The 15,377-nt window shown below is 58.3% G+C and overlaps 2 protein-coding genes across 9 annotated transcripts; both read left to right on the top strand.

Moving 5' to 3' along the window:
* Positions 1-880: 880 nt before the first annotated feature.
* Positions 881-4,666, top strand: Slc25a34 (solute carrier family 25 member 34). Of its 6 annotated transcripts, none has more exons than XM_087215746.1 (5): positions 881-1,472; positions 1,991-2,056; positions 2,126-2,278; positions 2,600-2,734; positions 3,223-3,403. In XM_087215746.1, the coding sequence occupies exons 1-5, from the start codon at positions 1,053-1,055 to the stop codon at positions 3,223-3,225; spliced, it is 777 nt and encodes a 258-aa protein (XP_087071872.1). In that variant the 5' UTR covers positions 881-1,052; the 3' UTR covers positions 3,226-3,403. The 6 variants fall into 6 exon arrangements, with proteins under 6 accessions (XP_087071872.1, XP_087071868.1, XP_087071866.1 ...); XM_087215744.1 differs by having other exon boundaries at positions 883-1,472; positions 3,249-4,666; XM_087215743.1 differs by having other exon boundaries at positions 1,041-1,224; positions 1,335-1,472; positions 2,126-2,734; positions 3,249-4,666.
* On the top strand, positions 3,726-9,017 carry Tmem82 (transmembrane protein 82). 3 transcript variants are annotated; one of them, XM_087215749.1, is made up of 7 exons: positions 3,726-3,911; positions 5,298-5,496; positions 5,666-5,738; positions 5,824-5,998; positions 6,483-6,900; positions 8,122-8,312; positions 8,601-9,017. In XM_087215749.1, exons 2-7 carry the CDS (start codon positions 5,409-5,411, stop codon positions 8,685-8,687), a joined length of 1,032 nt encoding a protein of 343 aa, XP_087071875.1. In that variant the 5' UTR covers positions 3,726-3,911; positions 5,298-5,408; the 3' UTR covers positions 8,688-9,017. The 3 variants fall into 3 exon arrangements, with proteins under 3 accessions (XP_087071875.1, XP_087071873.1, XP_087071874.1); XM_087215747.1 differs by lacking the exon at positions 3,726-3,911 and having other exon boundaries at positions 5,299-5,738; XM_087215748.1 differs by lacking the exon at positions 3,726-3,911 and having other exon boundaries at positions 5,299-5,738; positions 8,127-8,312; positions 8,601-8,848.
* Positions 9,018-15,377: the final 6,360 nt, after the last annotated feature.

Here is a 15,377-nt window from a genome sequence, read left to right as displayed (position 1 = left end):
CACCTACATAACTTAGGCTCTGTCTCCAAATTTTAAAAAATTAAAAGGGCTGGGGATGTAGCTCAGTGCAAAGGCCCTGGGTTCAACCCCCAGTACTAGAATGAATGAAATGATGACAGCTGGGATATAGCTCAATGGTAGAGCACTTGCGTAGTATGCCTGGGTTTGATCCCCAGTACTGAAAAAAAAAGTGAAATTTCCCTCATAAGGAAAGGAAAACAACCCTGAGGTGGGGTTGTTAACACTGTGATAAGAACACACACGAGTTCGGTGTTATCTGCAGTTTCAGGCATCTACTGGGGTCCTGGAAGGGATCCCCTGCAGTCAGCGGAGTCGCTGTGTCCCCATTGTACAAGTGAGTGGGACCAAGGCTCGGCGATGAAGTGATTTCCCAGAGTCACACAACAGCTCCCGGAATTCGCAATGCAGCCTATACCTCAGGAGAGGGTGCTGGCCTAGCATGCATGAGGCTGTGGATTTCATTTTTAAAAAAAGCTCTGCAGGGCTCCAGGGTCCTTCTCTACTTTTGCTGAAAGTGGGACCACAGACTGTGGGAGTCAGGTCAGAAGAGTGAGGCCCAGAGAGTGGAGTCAGCTTGGAGGAGCAGAGATGAGACTGCCCATCTGGCCCATGCCGGGGGCCTTCCAGGACATTTGTCCCTTGTCTAGGGTCCTAGCCAGAGCAGGACAAGGCTAAGGAAGGACAGAAAGATGCAGATGCAGGAGGAGGAGGTGCCTCTGCCACCACCACCTTGTCCCTGCCCCCACACTCCTTCTAGTCCCAAGTGACCTTTCCCCCAGATCCCAGAGTCCAGGCTGGGGGCCAGAGGGTGCAGGGATTGGTCAGGGCGGGAGGAGGCGGGTCCAGCCTCCACTGACCCATCTGCTGAGCAGAGCAGGTGGATTTCCAAGGTACAGGAGGGCAGCAGGGCAGCTGCTGCCTTCAGCTAGAACCTCTGTCTTCTAGACATGGCCCCAGGGTCCCTTGTTCTCCAGCCCTGTGGCCCTGCAGGAGCGCAGACAGCCTAAACACTGCCAGTTTATGGCTGTGCTATGCCCCTGATCCAGGCACAGTTGGCCCCTGGCATGGAGGCCGTGGAGCCGGTCCCCCCAGAGTTGGACCTGGTGCTGGGTGCCTCAGCCTGCTGCTTGGCCTGTGTGCTCACCAACCCCCTGGAGGTGGTGAAGACTCGGCTGCAGCTTCAGGGAGAGCTTCAGGCCCAGGGTACCTACCCTCGGCTCTACCGCGGCTTGGTGGGCTCGATGGCCGCTGTGGCCCGTGCAGACGGCCTTTGGGGCCTGCAGAAGGGGCTGACCGCTGGCCTCCTCTACCAGGGTCTCATGAACAGCGTCCGATTCTACTGCTACAGCCTAGCATGCCAAGCTGGCCTCAGCCAGCAGCCAGGGGGCACTGTGGTTGCAGGTGCTGTGGCTGGGGCACTGGGAGCATTCGTGGGGAGCCCTGCTTATCTGGTGAGTATGCTACCTCCATCCTCCACCACCCCTGAGCCAGCTTTTCGAGGGCTCTGCAGCCATCAGGGCACCAGCTTCAGGTGGGTGGGGCAGGCCAGGTGGGGCAGCCCAGGGGAACATCCGAGCCAGACCAGAATCTGCCCTTGGCCTGGGCACCAGGGCCTTGCCCTAACCCTCGCCGCTCTGAGGTCCTTGCCTCACCAGTCCTGAGCCAGGGGAGAGGGCGGAGGGTGGCAGCAGTTGTGTGGCACCAATCCTGGTTTGGTCATGTTTCTTCCTGGGGCCTGATGTAAGTTGGGGGTCAAAGCTGCCTCCCAGAAAGGGGTCCTGCATCCTCAGTCTGGGCCATGTGCAGCCAGTCAGTCCACTCAGTCCTCGAGGGGTGATAGAACTGAGGCCAGGGAAGGACAAGGGACATTGGCCAAGTTCCACCACCATGCCATACCCCAGGGCTCAGGGCACTGTGCCCTTAGCACACCCGTCTCATCCCCCAGGCTCCATCCTTTCTGCTCTCACAGGTCAAGACGCAGCTGCAGGCCCAGACGGTGGCCACCATGGCTGTGGGCCACCAGCATCAGCACCAGGTGAGTAGCTCCTGCCCAAAGCGCCTGGGCTAGCAAGGGCATCCCATGATCCATGGTTTCTCTCCACAGAGCGTCCTCGGTGCCTTGGAGACCATCTGGCGGCAGCAGGGCCTGCTGGGGCTGTGGCGGGGTGTGGGAGGGGCGGTGCCCAGGGTCATGGTGGGCTCAGCTGCACAGCTGGCTACCTTCACCTCCGCCAAGGTCTGGGTACAGGAGCAACAGGTGAGGGGCTGGAGGGCCATCTGCCTCCTACATAGGAAGTCCAGGGACATATGTCATATGGGGCCCCTTAGAAAGCTGGAGAGCTGGCTCTGTTATCAGAATGGTGACCTGGCCCTTAGGCCCAGCAGGAGGTGGGGGTCAGCAGCAAATTTTAAAGCTGTGAAGGAATACAGGTTGTTAGGGGGTAAGGAATGGCTGGAGGACCCTAGTCTGCTCCCTGACTCCATCCCTTCCAGCCCCCCGGTGCTAGGGGTTGTGGAGGTCACCCCAGGGGTGGGAAGAGGGCAGCTACAGGGTCAGCACCCTATGGCATCCCCACAGTGGCTTCCAGAGGACAGCTGGCTGGTGGCCCTGGCAGGGGGCATGATCAGCAGTGTAGCTGTTGCTGTCGTGATGACCCCCTTTGACGTGGTCAGCACACGGCTGTACAATCAGCCTGTGGATGGAGCTGGCAGGGTGAGTAGGGGACAGGGTGGGGGGGGACTGGGGAGCTGGGAGGGCCCCCAACACACACACACACGCAAGCACACGCACACACAAAGCTGGAACTCACACCAACACGCAGACACATTGACTGGGCTTGTGATGAATGCGTGAGTTCCAGGCATGTCCTAAGTACTTTGGCACCTGGATTTTATTCTTTTTCCTGATGAAGAAACTGAGGCTCAGAGAGATCATATGACTTGTCTGAGGTTACCTAGTGGTTACCCAGTGGGGGCACTGCCAGCTTCAGATATGCCCCTGACAAAGGTGCCTATGTCCACTAGCCAAGCTGAGCCCCCTAACAGAGGCTGTGCCTGCCTGAAGGACTGTCTTTCTAGTGTCACATCCCATAGAGCCGCCTGTTTAGAAGGACATATGCCTTTTCTGACAGTCAAGCACCCACCTGAACACACAGATACATGTACCTGGTCATGCCAGCCGGGGCCTCATACCCCTTGCAGTGATGCCCACGGCATGTCTGTCCCAGGGCCAGTTGTATGGGGGCCTCGCTGACTGCTTGGTGAAGACCTGCCACCAGGAGGGGCCCTCGGCACTCTTCAAGGGGCTGGGCCCTGCCTACCTGCGCCTGGGCCCACACACCATCCTCAGCATGCTCCTCTGGGACGAGCTTCGGAAGCTGGCCAGGCGGGCACAGCAGCAGGACATCTAACCCTCGTCCCTCACCCCATCCTGACTATCCTGCCCTTGGCCAGAGTGATGGCCTGAGACCTCTGGCCTGGGCCTGCACAGGTCCGGGAGAATGCAGCCCACTTTGCTTGATCCAGCCCCAAGGGCCAGAGCATCCGCTCTGAATCACCATCCCTCCATCCCTGTCCCTCTCCATCCTGGGCCACCACGCCCAAGCACTGGCTCATTCTCAGAGCAGCTTATGGTGTCAGTATTGCCACGAGCTGAGCCACTCACCTGCTTGGGCTTGCTGGGCTCTCCAATGACAGTGTGACAGGGAAGCTTCCACCCCAGGGAAGCTGAGGCCAGGAGAGATGACTCGGCCCTGGCCAAAGCCACACAGCCTGAGGTGGCACAGCCAGGACTGGAACTCAGCTCTGCCAGCCCGGACCTGTGCTTTTGACAAGAGCACTACCATACCAGGACTGTGGGGCTGGAGCACCCCTGAGGGGTCCCTGTCCAGGTGAGGAGACCCTGGTGTCCTCCCATCTTGTTTCTAGGGGTGCTCTAACGGTGCTGCACAGTCCCTGACTTAAACACTAGAAATTTATTTTCTCACATCTGCAGGCTGCAAGCTGAAGACTAAGGTGCTGGTAGGGCTCTCTCTCTCTCTCTCTCTTTCTCTGTCTCTCTCTCTCTGTCTCTCTCTCTTTCTCTTCCTGATGCTGAGCATAAGAACCCAGCGGTCATGCTGGGCATATCCTCTACCACTGAGCTACTCCTAGCCCAGAGCTACTTTCCCCTGAGGCTTCTGTCCTTGGCTTGTCAAGGCCACCTTCTCCTTGTGTCCACCCATGGTGTCCTGTGTGTCCTGTGTCTGTGCCCTAATCTCCTCTTAGAAGGACACCAGTCATGTTGGAGTCACCTGGGGTAGAATCTGGGGACACTGTCTGAAGGCTTTTACTGAGGGCCTCCTGACAATTCTGAAAGGGAGCTTGGAAGCACCCACTATTTAGACAAGGGACAGCCTTCCTGGAGAGTGGCGGGGCACAGCCAGAGTAGGGCAAGGAGCAGAGCCCAGCCTTTTCTCCAAAGGCAGCCACACCCACCTTGAGCGTGTCTGCCTTGCCTGCACAGACCTTTGTACTACAAGGTGGGCACAGCGCCCTGACAAGGCGGACAGCCCAGGGACACAGCTGATGACCTTCGCTGCCACACCCTGCCACAACATGTGCCCCACCACACGCTCCAAACCAATAAAGTTTTGTATTTTCGTTACTTTGGTGACTCCCCTCCCTGAAGCATCTGTCCCCACCTCCACTCTCACTCTGTTCTTTCCATCTGGGGAGGGAGGACAGCAGATTCCTGTGGGCCAGGCCCAAGCCACCTGCCACCTAGTGGACCCAGAAGGGATGGCATGGGACAGACTCAGGCACAGGCAGAGCAGCCCAGGCTGGACCCATGTCCAGGCCAGAGCCAAAGCCTAGGGAGGGTGGACAATCAGACATCATGAGGAAAGCCAGAGCCTGACCTCCCCTTCGAGAAAATACCCAGACCTTGGGTGGCTGGGAGAGACCTCAGACCTCAGGCTGTGGGGAGAGACTCCCCACTTCCAGACCTTAGGCTCAGAGGACTGAGTCCACACTTATGGCTGAGAGGGTTAGGGCCCTGCCCTGAGGCTGGCAGGACAGAAGAACTGGGCTTCCAATAGGTGATGTGGGATTCCAGCCCTTTGGGAGAGTAAGACAAGTAGATGGCAGACTTCAACAAGAACGGAGGGCAGAGACCCTCTGCCGCCCACAGGGGAGCAGGAACAGCAGCCAGCCCTGGTGGCCCCTGGCCCCTGGAGCTGGGCCTGCCTCCCTGCAGCCTGGAAGGGTTAAGCCCGGCCTCTCCCCTCCTCTTCTAGGCCTTTGACCCCTCCCAGCTCCTCCCCTGCCTTCCACTGACACCTCTGCCCAGTGATGTCATCAGTCTGCCTGTGCAGACCTGGCCCGAGGCTGGGCCAGATCAGGCTGCCATGTTCTCCCTGCTGTCCCTCCCCTCATGGCTCCCCGGCCTCCCCTCCCTGGAGTGGGGCTGCAGCCTCCTTGATGGCCTCCTGCAAGGTGAGCACCTCCTTCCTTTCCTGCTGGGCCTCGCCCTCCCCAGGTATGAGGCGGGCCCCACCCACTTGGGCCTGGCCACCTGGCCGCCCCCAGCTGGGCCTCCCGCACCACTGTCCCAATGCCTGCCTGCCCGGCCTCGGCCTCCTCCCTTTCCCCTCCGTCCTCACAGGCCTCGTCGGGGCCTGCGGCGTCTCCATTCTGAACAACCTCCTGAAGGTTTACTTCTTCGTGGGCTGTGCCAGGTGAGTGCCCCTGCCCCTGCCCCATGCCTGCCTTCACCTCTGTGCAGCAGCTGAGGCTGGTGGCCCTGCTCCTCTGCCCTGACAGTGACCCCGGGCGGCGGGCAGAGACAGAGCGGCTGCGGGCTCAGTGGGCCCTGCTGGAGACGGTGCAGCTGGCTGGCTTGGCCTTGTTCCTGACCATCGTGGGGGCCCGGGTGGCCGCCCTGGTGGTGCTGGAGTTCTCCCTGCGGGCCGTGTCCATGCTGCTGTCCCTGCGCAAGGTGAGACTGTGGGCAGGTGGGTCATGCCCCACCCTGGCCCCTGGCATGGGGAAGCTGGGCGCCATCATCTTGGGCCCCTCTTCCCTCGGTTGAGAATAAGGTTCCCATCTAACTGCCAAAGTTGCTCTCCACTCACACCCGATACAACCCCGGTCCCAAGAAAACAACACGGGCTCTGTGTGGAGCCTTCCAGAGCCAGGCCCTGTGAGGGCTATTTTAAGGCCGTCATCTCATTTCACCCACACAGCCGGAAGAGATTTGCTTCCATCCCCACTTCACAGACAGGGAAACTGAGGCTCAGAGGGAGCACACAGCTTGTTCGTGGTCACCAGCCTGCAAGAGCAGTCAGATGTGAAGCCAGGTCTTTGAGGCTCTGGGCCACCTCCCTGCAGCTCTCAGATGGGCAGAGGGATGGTGCAGGGTCCCTTCAGGCTCCAGGCTCCTGCAATGGCACAGCACAGCCACTGCCTGCCGCTTCCTGCAGGGCTCCCAGGGCCTCGAGACGCTGCAGCTCTACCTGCTGAGCCAGTATGCGCTGGGCTGCGGGCTGACCTGCGGCCTGAGCTTCCTGCAGGAGGGTGCCCTGCACCGCACCCTTAGCCTGCTGCTTAGCCTTCTGCTGGCTGCACTGCTCCATTCTGGTGCCCGCCACCTCTGCCACCACGTCTGCTGCCTCTACGAGCTGCACAGCAGCCAGCACTACTGTGGGGTCTGCCTGGGCCTGCTGGCCGGTGCTCACCGGATCCCTGGGCTGCTGGGCCGCGCCCTGGCCATGGCCTTCACTGTGGGCAACTTGGCAGCCGTGGCCCTCATCCACAAGGACTTCCTGAGCACCTCAGAGGCTGTGCGCTTTTGGATGCCACTCATCATCTGCTACACGCTGCTGGTCATCTACATGCAAGGTGAGGGCCTGGCGCTGGGTCCTTCCGCCAAGCGCGGAGGAGAGACCACGAGCTGGAAGTTCAGGGCGGGCTCAGCAGAAGCACTGGGATCCCTGAGGAGCTGATGCCAGGCTCAGTCCTGGGATGACAGCAGGGAAGGGAACAGTGGGTGGAGAGAGCCACAGGTGCCAAAGCCCAGAGTGAGTGTGTGGGACCTTCACTCACAGAGTCCAGGGCATCTGTGCTGCTGACGGTATGGGAAGACACAAGGCTGGCCAGGTTCTTCCCAGGGTCCTGATGAGCAACCTCACCAACTGGGCTGGGCCGCCTGCTGGGAGACCATGCAGGTTTCTAAGTGGGAAGAGGGATCCAGTCAGATCTGGCCTCTAGGAAGAGCTATCTGGCTGCAGAGTGGAGAGACGGGAGCAGAGGGCCAGGAAGGGTGGTCCACACCTTGAGAGCAGAAAGTGCAAAGGCCCTGAGGTGGGAATAAGCAAAAAGCAAGCTGGGCTGGCTGTTGGTGGTAAGCAAGGGGGAGCAAGTCAGAGACTGAAGCTAGGGTGGACTTGGGCCAACTCTAAGCCAGCCAATGAGGCAAGATCTCTTTTTCTCCAAATGAAGTAGGAAGACTCAGAGGGCTATAAACAGAGGGATGACCTCATCTAGTTGACATGATTGCAAGGTCACTTTAGCTGGTCAGCAGACGCTAGATTGCAGGGTCAACAACCAAAGCTGGAAACCCGGTGTGGTGGCACATGCCTCTAATCCCAGCATTTGGGAGGCTGAGGCAGGAGGATCACTGTGATTTGAGGCCAGTCTGGGCTACATAGTGAGTTCAAGGCCAGCCTAAACTACATGGTGAGACTCTGTCTCAAAAAAACAAAGCCAAAAAAAAAAAAGAACCAAATCTGGGAGCCCTGGGAAAAGACTGTTGGCAGGCAGGAGGCAGCTGGGATGGGGTGAGATTGGGGTGAGTTTGGTAGAAGGACAACCACAGTGTTTCTAGATGGAGCAAAGAGGGACGAGTAGGAAAGAGAAAACTTGGGGCGACCCCTGCCACTGTGAGGCTCTGCCCTGGACTGGTGGGGCCCCAGGCTGCAGGGTGGGCAGAGTATGTGGGGAGGCAGGCGTCGCCTGCACTTCCAGTGTGCACAGAGGACTTGGGGATGGAGGAGGTTGGCCAGGGGACCCCACAGGCCTGGGTGCGGCAGAGGGTGGGCAGTGACGGCCCCACGTCCCCAGAGGAGCAGTGGCAGCAGCGCTTCAGCATGCAGAGCCAGGTGCAGACGGTGCTGGTGCGCATGGGCGGCCTCTTGGTGCTGCTGCTGACTGTGGGCCGCTGGCTGGACCTGCTGGGCCTCCTCGTCTCCCTGCTGGCCGAGCTCTGGTGCCTGGCGGGCGTCCGCACCCTGCTGGACCTCTGTCAGATCCAGGTGGGCACCCCGCCCTGTGTAGCCTGACCCCGCTGCCCAAAGGGACCTGGGGGCCTGAGAGCTGGGGTGCCCTCTCTTGGGGTGTGGGGTCGGGGATCTGGACTGGGCTCCCCTCCCGCTCCCGAAGAAAGGTCCAGGCTGTCCTCAGTGCCCCTAGCAGCAGGGACACCTCACCCTGCCTTGGTGGGGGCTCCAAGTGGGGGGAAGGTCCCCAGTAACTGGGGGCCAGGATGGCCAGGGGTGGGAAGGGAGGAGTGGCTCCTGCACTCTCTCCTCCCCACCCCACAGGACTTTCTGGCCCAGCCTGTGGTGTCTGCTCCCAGCCGGCTCAAGCCCTCGGCCCCCACTGAGTGCCAGAAGATGGTGCCATCCTGATCCGCTGCCACAGGGGGACCCGACTCAGTCTTCTGCCCTCAGAGCCTGAGTTTCCTGGCCGTGACCTCTGGACGCTGCCCGGAGGCGGAGTGGCAGGGATGGCTCCACCTGGACCTCGGGACAGGCCTGAGGTGTCAGGAGAGGGCAGCTGGGGGCTGGGGCATCTGGAGGCCCCTGACGAACTCCAGGCGGGCAGTGGATGCAGCCCCCTCTGACCTGCCTTCTGGGGCAGGGGTGGAGAGTGGGGTGCCCAAGTCCTCAGATCAGCTTCTCCCTCTGCTGGCCTCCCTTCCCCTCTCCGTGAACAATAAAGATGACTTTTTCACCTTGTATTTAGTATTACAAAGTCATGGAGAGGGAAGGAAGCTTTTTAACCAGGGTAGGTGGCTCACACCTGTGATCCCAGCACTCTGGGAGGCTGAGGCAGGAGGATCACAAGTGGGAGCCCAGCCTGGGCATCTTAGTGAAACCCTGTCTCAAAACCAAAAATGTTTAAAGAAGGCTGAGGATGTAGCTCAGTGCAAAGGCCAGGGTTCAATCTGAAGCATCAGGAAAGAAAAGGACTTTTCGGGGAGGGGTGTTGAGATAGAGTCTTATAGTTAAGGCTGGCTTTGAACTCACTATCTAACTAGATAGGCTGGCCTTGAGTTTTCGACAATCCTCCTGCCTCAGCCTCCCAAGTGCTAGGATTACAGGCATACACCACAGCACCCAGGAGAAAGGACTTTCTGAGGCCACACAGCTCTTCTGGAGGGCTGCCTTGGGCCAGGTTCCCTGGGGACAGAGCACTCTCAGACAGAAAGGACTCTAGCATGGGCCGGGAGGTGAGGGCTAGGTGGGTGGACGCATGGCCTGTGCCCACCTCAGGCCTGAGTGCACAGAGCCTGTGTCTCCTCTCACCCCGGCTGAAGCAGCAGAAGCTTCAAAGGGCTTTGTGGAGCCTTTGGTTCCCTGGCTCCTGACCCTGCCCTGCCTGAGACCATGAGGATCCTCCCATCTTAGCCCGTTCAGGGCCAGGATCAGAGAGGCCAGTCGTTCCGGCCCTTGTCCCTCTGCCTGCCCTCCGTATGACCTGAGCAAGCTGCTGTCCCCGAGCCTGTGGGAAGGGCTCCTTCCATGTGTGTCTCCTGCTGTGTGCTGAATACCCTTATTATCCTAGTTCATTTTGATGTCAGCCCCAAGAGGTGGGCACTGTTATCCCTTTTTACAGATTCAGGGGCAGGGGATTTGGCTCAGTGGTTCCACTGCCTGCCTTGCAAGCACAAGGTCCAGAGTTCAATCCCTGGTACCAAAAAAAAAAAGGGCCAGGGATTTAGCTCAGTGGTTCTGCCTCCTGCCCCGCAAGCACAAGGACCTGAGTTCAATCCCCAGTACCAAAAAAAACCACCAAAAAAACCACAACCGAAAACGGAGGCTCAGAGCTGAGGTGACTTGCCCGAGGTCACACACGTAGTAAGTGGCAGGATCTGAGCTCAGATAGCCTGATCCCAGGGCTCATCCACTCAGCATGTTCCCTGTTCCCCTCTTCAGGTTGACGATTCGGGGCCCAGAAGCCGACAGGCCTGGGCACAAGTTACATGGCAGGTCTGTCCCTGGCAGCTCTAGGATGTGCCTCTGGCCACGTCTGTCAAGGCAGCCTGAGGCTCCCCAGCAAGCCCAGGCCTCTGGGCCACAGGGATGGAGGGCCCCAACCCAGCAGAGACCCATGGGGCAGGGGAGGCTCCTTGCCAATGGCCCTCCTCGGGCTGGAGTCACGTTTGTCTGAGACTGGCAAGGAGTGTCAAGTGTCACTACTAGTGGGGTCTGAGGAGGTTCCCCTAAGGAGGAACCAGGCAGGTTCTGTTTTTTGTTTTGTTTGTTTGTTTGTTTCAGACAGGGTCTAGCTATGTAGTTCGGGCTGGCCTTGAACTGTCTATATACCCCAGGCTGGCCCAGAACTCGAAAGGATCCTCCTGCCTCAGCCTCCCAGAATTCTGGGATTATAGGTGAACACCACATATTATCACAGAAAAGTATTTCAGGACCATTGGTAAGAATCCTGAGCTGACTGAGGAGGCAGAGTTAGAAAGCAAGAGAAAACAGGGAGGGGACTTGAGTTTGAGGAGCTGAAGGAGGCACAGCTCTGACAAAGAGGTTCAGACCAACTCCTCAACAAAGGACAGAAACCACTCTTTATGGCTTTTCCAGGGTGGGTTAGGCACTTGATCTTTATCTCAGGCCTGGCCTTGCAAGCTAGCCCTGAAGAGAAGTCCTTATGGCTTGAGTTGCAGTCTGTTCCCAATCACAGGGTCCTGAGTTCGATCCCTGATAGAAAAAAAAAATCTCCTTGAGTTGCAGTCTGTCTCCCCAAGATGATGACTCTGCCTGGGGCCATCTCAGTCCGCCCCCCGAAGGCTCTGCCGAAGCCAAGGTAACCACAGAGTGAGGGCAATGACTGGAGATTTCGGGGCACCCTGGGAGGTCGGCTGTCCCTGTCCTCAGTGTTGAAGGGGATGGAGTAGGTCGTGTAAATGCAGGGCTAACCTACCTTGAACCACCAGCCTCTGGACTGGAAACAAGGAGCCAGCCCCTGTACAGGGCTGGGGGATCTGACCCAGGGTTTCCAGGGAAATAAAGAAGACAAATACAGAATGAAGGTCTGGCTCTGCTCGGCCTTTAGTTACTTGCTGGGTATTTGCAGGCCAGAGTGAAAAGTCACTGTTTTCAGCTAAAGTAGCTTGTGGGTTGCCTCAGGAGAAATCCCAAATCATGTTTTCAGCGGGGGACAGGTTAAGGGCCAAGAGTGAGGGTATCCTCTGTCCCCACAGTGACCCCTGACTGTCTCCAAAGGGAGTGAGCCCCGATGAAGGTAGTTTCAGGGTTCCAGGCTCTAATGGGTTCTTTACTCCCTGCACAGGACACCATGGTCACCCAAAGGCCACCGGGAGCAGGCAGGGCCTGGCCTCTGAACCTCCATGGAGCAGGCTGGACCCAAGGCTGGGTGGGTGCTTTCAGCTCCATCCCCAGGAATGGGGTGTCATTCCAGGGTGTGGCTGCAGGGGACAGCACCCAGGGAAGCCCCCTTCCCCAGTATAGGACCCGGTTTTCCTGCCAGGGCACGGGAGCCGTCCCTCAGGACAGGAAAGGGCTGAGCCTGGAGGAAGTGGCTCGGCACAGTGGGCCCAGGGCCAGCCCTGGCAGACCAGGCAGGGCTCGGGGTTCCAACCAGGGCTCTGTGTTTTTGCTGGAAGTGGCCCCAGCCTCTCAGTCCCTAGCATGGCCTGGGACCCATTGGGGACAGGCCCGGGTGGGGACTGGATCAGAAGCCTTTTCCTTTTTATGGGCACAAGGACCATTTTCCAAACAAAATCTGGGATATGTGGGCTAAAATAAGATTCTTTTCTTATCAAATTGTTTTTGTGAAAATTATTTTGTGTTTGACAAGGGCATAAAAATTAGATCCCTCCCAGTGAGGCGTTTAGCAGATCTCCGTGCCAATTGTGGAAAAGCCAGTCTTGGTCCAGAGTGGAGGACAGCTGCAGCTGCATAGTCTGAGCCATGGTGCTCTTCTAATGAAGTGGGGCACGGGCCGAGCCCTCACCCAGCATGCAAAGGCCTGGCTCCTATCCCTAGCAATGCAAAAAGAAAAAAGAAAAGAAAGAAGGAAGGGAGGGAGACAGAAAGAGAAAGAGATAGGAGGATTGCTGAGAGTTTGAGGGCACCCTGGGCTACACAGTGAGTTCAAGGCCAGCCTAAACTACATAGTGAGACCCTGTCTCAAAAAACAACAACAACGAAATATAGCCTGGGTAATTTAGTGAGACCCTGTCCCCAAATTTAAAATAAAGAAATAATGAAAAGGGCTGGGGATATAGCTCAGTGAGAAGGCCCTGGTTCTGTCTCAGTATTGAAAAAAAAGAGAGCTGGGAGACCAGGGTCTTCAGTCCCTGTTTGGAGCAGCTGGTGGCCCCTGGGACCATATGACAGGCCTCCCTGCCCGAGACCCCTCTCTGGCCTCCTGAGCTGGCAGTGCCTAGTCCTGGCAGGTAATGCTGAGTTTCTGCACGGAGCCTGGGGACATGGAGATGAGTGAAGCACGTGGCCCGGCCTCTGAGGACAGGGCCAAACCAAGGAGTGACTAGTGCTACTGAGAAAAATACAGCTGGGTTAGAGCCAGAGGATGTGGGGGAGAGGCTGGAAGCTCTATTTGTGGCTGCACCCCCCTCAAATGTAGCAACTTAAAACTATAGGGATTTAGCCCCACTTTTTTAGGGGTCAGGAACCTGGGTGCACCTCCACTGGGTCCTGGACTCCGGGTTCTCCCAGGCTGTGGTCCAGGGTCAGCAAGGCTGGGGTGCAGGCAAAGGCTGGGGCTCTCCCCAGACAGCTCCAGAATTGTCAAAAAAACCAAAAAAATAAAACCCCCCCAGCATCGAGAGGAATCCTTCAGAAGTGTACATCAGTTTCTGTCACATGCTAGTATAAAAACCTGCACTACAGGGAACAAAGTCCTGGTGACCTGGGCCCTGCCTTCCTGCCACCCCGTCCTTGGGAGGTGCCTGCAGCCTCCCCAGTTCTGCATCCACGTCAGGGCCTTTGCATTCTGTTCCTGGCCTGGGCTCCACCTGCCCCGACTTCCCTGCTCCAAGGTCCCCTCTCTCCCACAAGCCCCCTCTGTAGACAGCAGCTTCCGGGCGTCCCAAGGACCCTGTCTCCTGGGATAACCTTCTCCAGTGCAAGGGACCTAGGGATTTGCTTGGGATGGAAGGGAGCTCACTGTTCACGCAAGGCTGCCAGAGGAGCCTTCACCTGGCCTTCTCTTGCTCTCTTGCTCTCTTGGAAAGGCTCTGACATGAACGAAGAACAACTCGGGAGGCTGCAGGCCTGATGTACACTTCTGAAGAATTCCTCTCGATGCTGGTTTTTTTTTTATTTTTGGGGGTTTTTTGAGACAGGGTCTCACTATGTAGTCCAGGCTGGCCTTGAACTCATGGAGACCCTCCTGCCTCAGCCTCCCAAGTCCTGGGATTACGGCATGCACCACGAAGAACATGGAATTCTTATGAAAGGGAATATTTATTTGGGATAAGAAAGGGGAACACAATTAACTCTTGGAGACTGAGAGATCTGGATCCCTTCTTCTGACACATCCCCAGGCAGGTTCCCAGGAATGGTTACTATAAATGCTTCTCAAGCTTTATCTGGCCTTCCTCCCTGCCTACAGCACTCTGGAACTCCCAGTAACTTCCATCCCTCACTGGTACAAGTGCAGACTGAACATGAGTTTTGTGAAGACCTGAGCGTGGGTTTCATTAACACCTCAGTAAACTCCGCTTGTACTGAGACAGCTGGGAGTCAGCAGGGCTCCAGGGTCCAGGCCACGGTGCACTCGGTGCCCAGGAAGGAGAGGCATCGAGGACCAGCATGCTGGACAGAGCTGTCAGGCAGGCACACGGGGCCAGGCAAGGAGGCTCCCATGGGATGGGCTTTGAGAGGGCAGGAGCTCAGCCTGGGCAGGTGGCAGAGGACTCGGGGCAGCCCAGGACCCTCTGAGCACCCATGCCAGCACTGCCTCCCACTGTCTGTCCCCAGAGGGCCCCTTCTCTGCCCATCCTGACTGCCAAGCCTCAGGGCCTTCGATTCACTGATCAAACGCCAGGCGTGGGAACCAGCAGGCCTGGCAGGAGCCAGCTCAGTCCCAGACTGGGAGGAGATTAACGATCAGACACTGTTGGCACAGCCAGGTCACCGGAAGCCCAGCCCCACCTGGGCTAGGTAGGTGGACATGGGTGTGGTCTCGGCCCTGGGGTAGGGGCTGTGGTTCAGGGAGCCCAGGAAGAACGTGGTGGGAGGGCCTTAGGGAGAGGGGGTCACCTCTGACCTGCCCTCTGTTCAGTTTGTCCCATTCTTGGATGTGGCTGGGGAGGATGTGGGCCTTGTGAGCAGGACAGACAGGGGATAGAGAGGCCGGAGTGGCCAGCAACACTGTTCTAGGGTCCCAACCGTGCATGGCCAGGCTGTGCCCCCTCGACGCCTGTATCCTCTGGATTTCTCCAAAGGCAAGCCAGGTCCCTGAGGCAGCACACAGCCTTGTCCAGGTCACAGCCAGCACCAGAAAGCTGGGAGCTCAGCCTAAGTCTGCTTCCAAAGCCGCATATCCCCAGCTCCCCTGCCTCTTGGCCTGTCACCTCCAGGCAGAGAACACCCTAGACCCCCCTTTTCTGTCTGTCTCTGGTTCCCTCCTTCACAGCACACTTCCCACCCCCAGTGATCGTCACACTGATTTGCTTCCTGCCTCTGTGTCCCCTGCTCCCCTGTGCACGGGGGGGGGGGGGGCATGAGGACCGATGGTGACCTGACCCCATCTGGCTCCCTGACTGGTGCCTGGCACATGGTTGATGCCACTGAGAATCTGTGCAGTCCAAGCCTCTTGCCCACTGGGCATCTGAGGTGGGAGAAGGTAGGCCTGAGCCTGGCAGCAGGGAGGCGGGAGCAGGGCCTGGGAGCGGCAGACAAAGGGCGTGTGTTCTTGTCCAGGCACTTCCTGGGTTTCCATTGCAGGAAGTTCAGCACCTGCCTGTGGTGACACCAACCCCAGGGCTGGTGAGGGAGGCTGTTGGCCTAGGCAGGCCCTCTGGAGCGGCCCAGAGGTTGGGACAGGAGGCTGGGGGGGTGGCACTGGACAGCTGGTGAGTGGCGCAGCTAGGCCCC

The sequence above is a fragment of the Heterocephalus glaber genome, unplaced genomic scaffold, assembly GCF_053883595.1.
Source record: "Heterocephalus glaber isolate CG9 unplaced genomic scaffold, H.glaber_assembly_v1.0 deba00001452, whole genome shotgun sequence".
NCBI classification, from domain to species: Eukaryota; Metazoa; Chordata; class Mammalia; order Rodentia; family Bathyergidae; genus Heterocephalus; species Heterocephalus glaber.
This window is presented reverse-complemented; position numbering and strand designations above follow the sequence as displayed.

Bases quoted from the DNA above. Each gene is read 5' to 3' on its own strand.
- Slc25a34 (XM_087215740.1), top strand. From the start codon at position 1,053: ATGCCCCTGATCCAGGCACAGTTGGCCCCTGGCATGGAGGCCGTGGAG. The intron at 2,057-2,125 runs GTGAGTAGCTCC...TTCTCTCCACAG, and splicing joins GCCACCAGCATCAGCACCAG to AGCGTCCTCGGTGCCTTGGA. The intron at 2,735-3,248 runs GTGAGTAGGGGA...TGTCTGTCCCAG, and splicing joins CTGTGGATGGAGCTGGCAGG to GGCCAGTTGTATGGGGGCCT.
- Tmem82 (XM_087215747.1), top strand. From the start codon at position 5,353: ATGTCATCAGTCTGCCTGTGCAGACCTGGCCCGAGGCTGGGCCAGATC. The intron at 6,901-8,121 runs GTGAGGGCCTGG...CCACGTCCCCAG, and splicing joins GCTGGTCATCTACATGCAAG to AGGAGCAGTGGCAGCAGCGC. The intron at 8,313-8,600 runs GTGGGCACCCCG...CCCACCCCACAG, and splicing joins TGGACCTCTGTCAGATCCAG to GACTTTCTGGCCCAGCCTGT.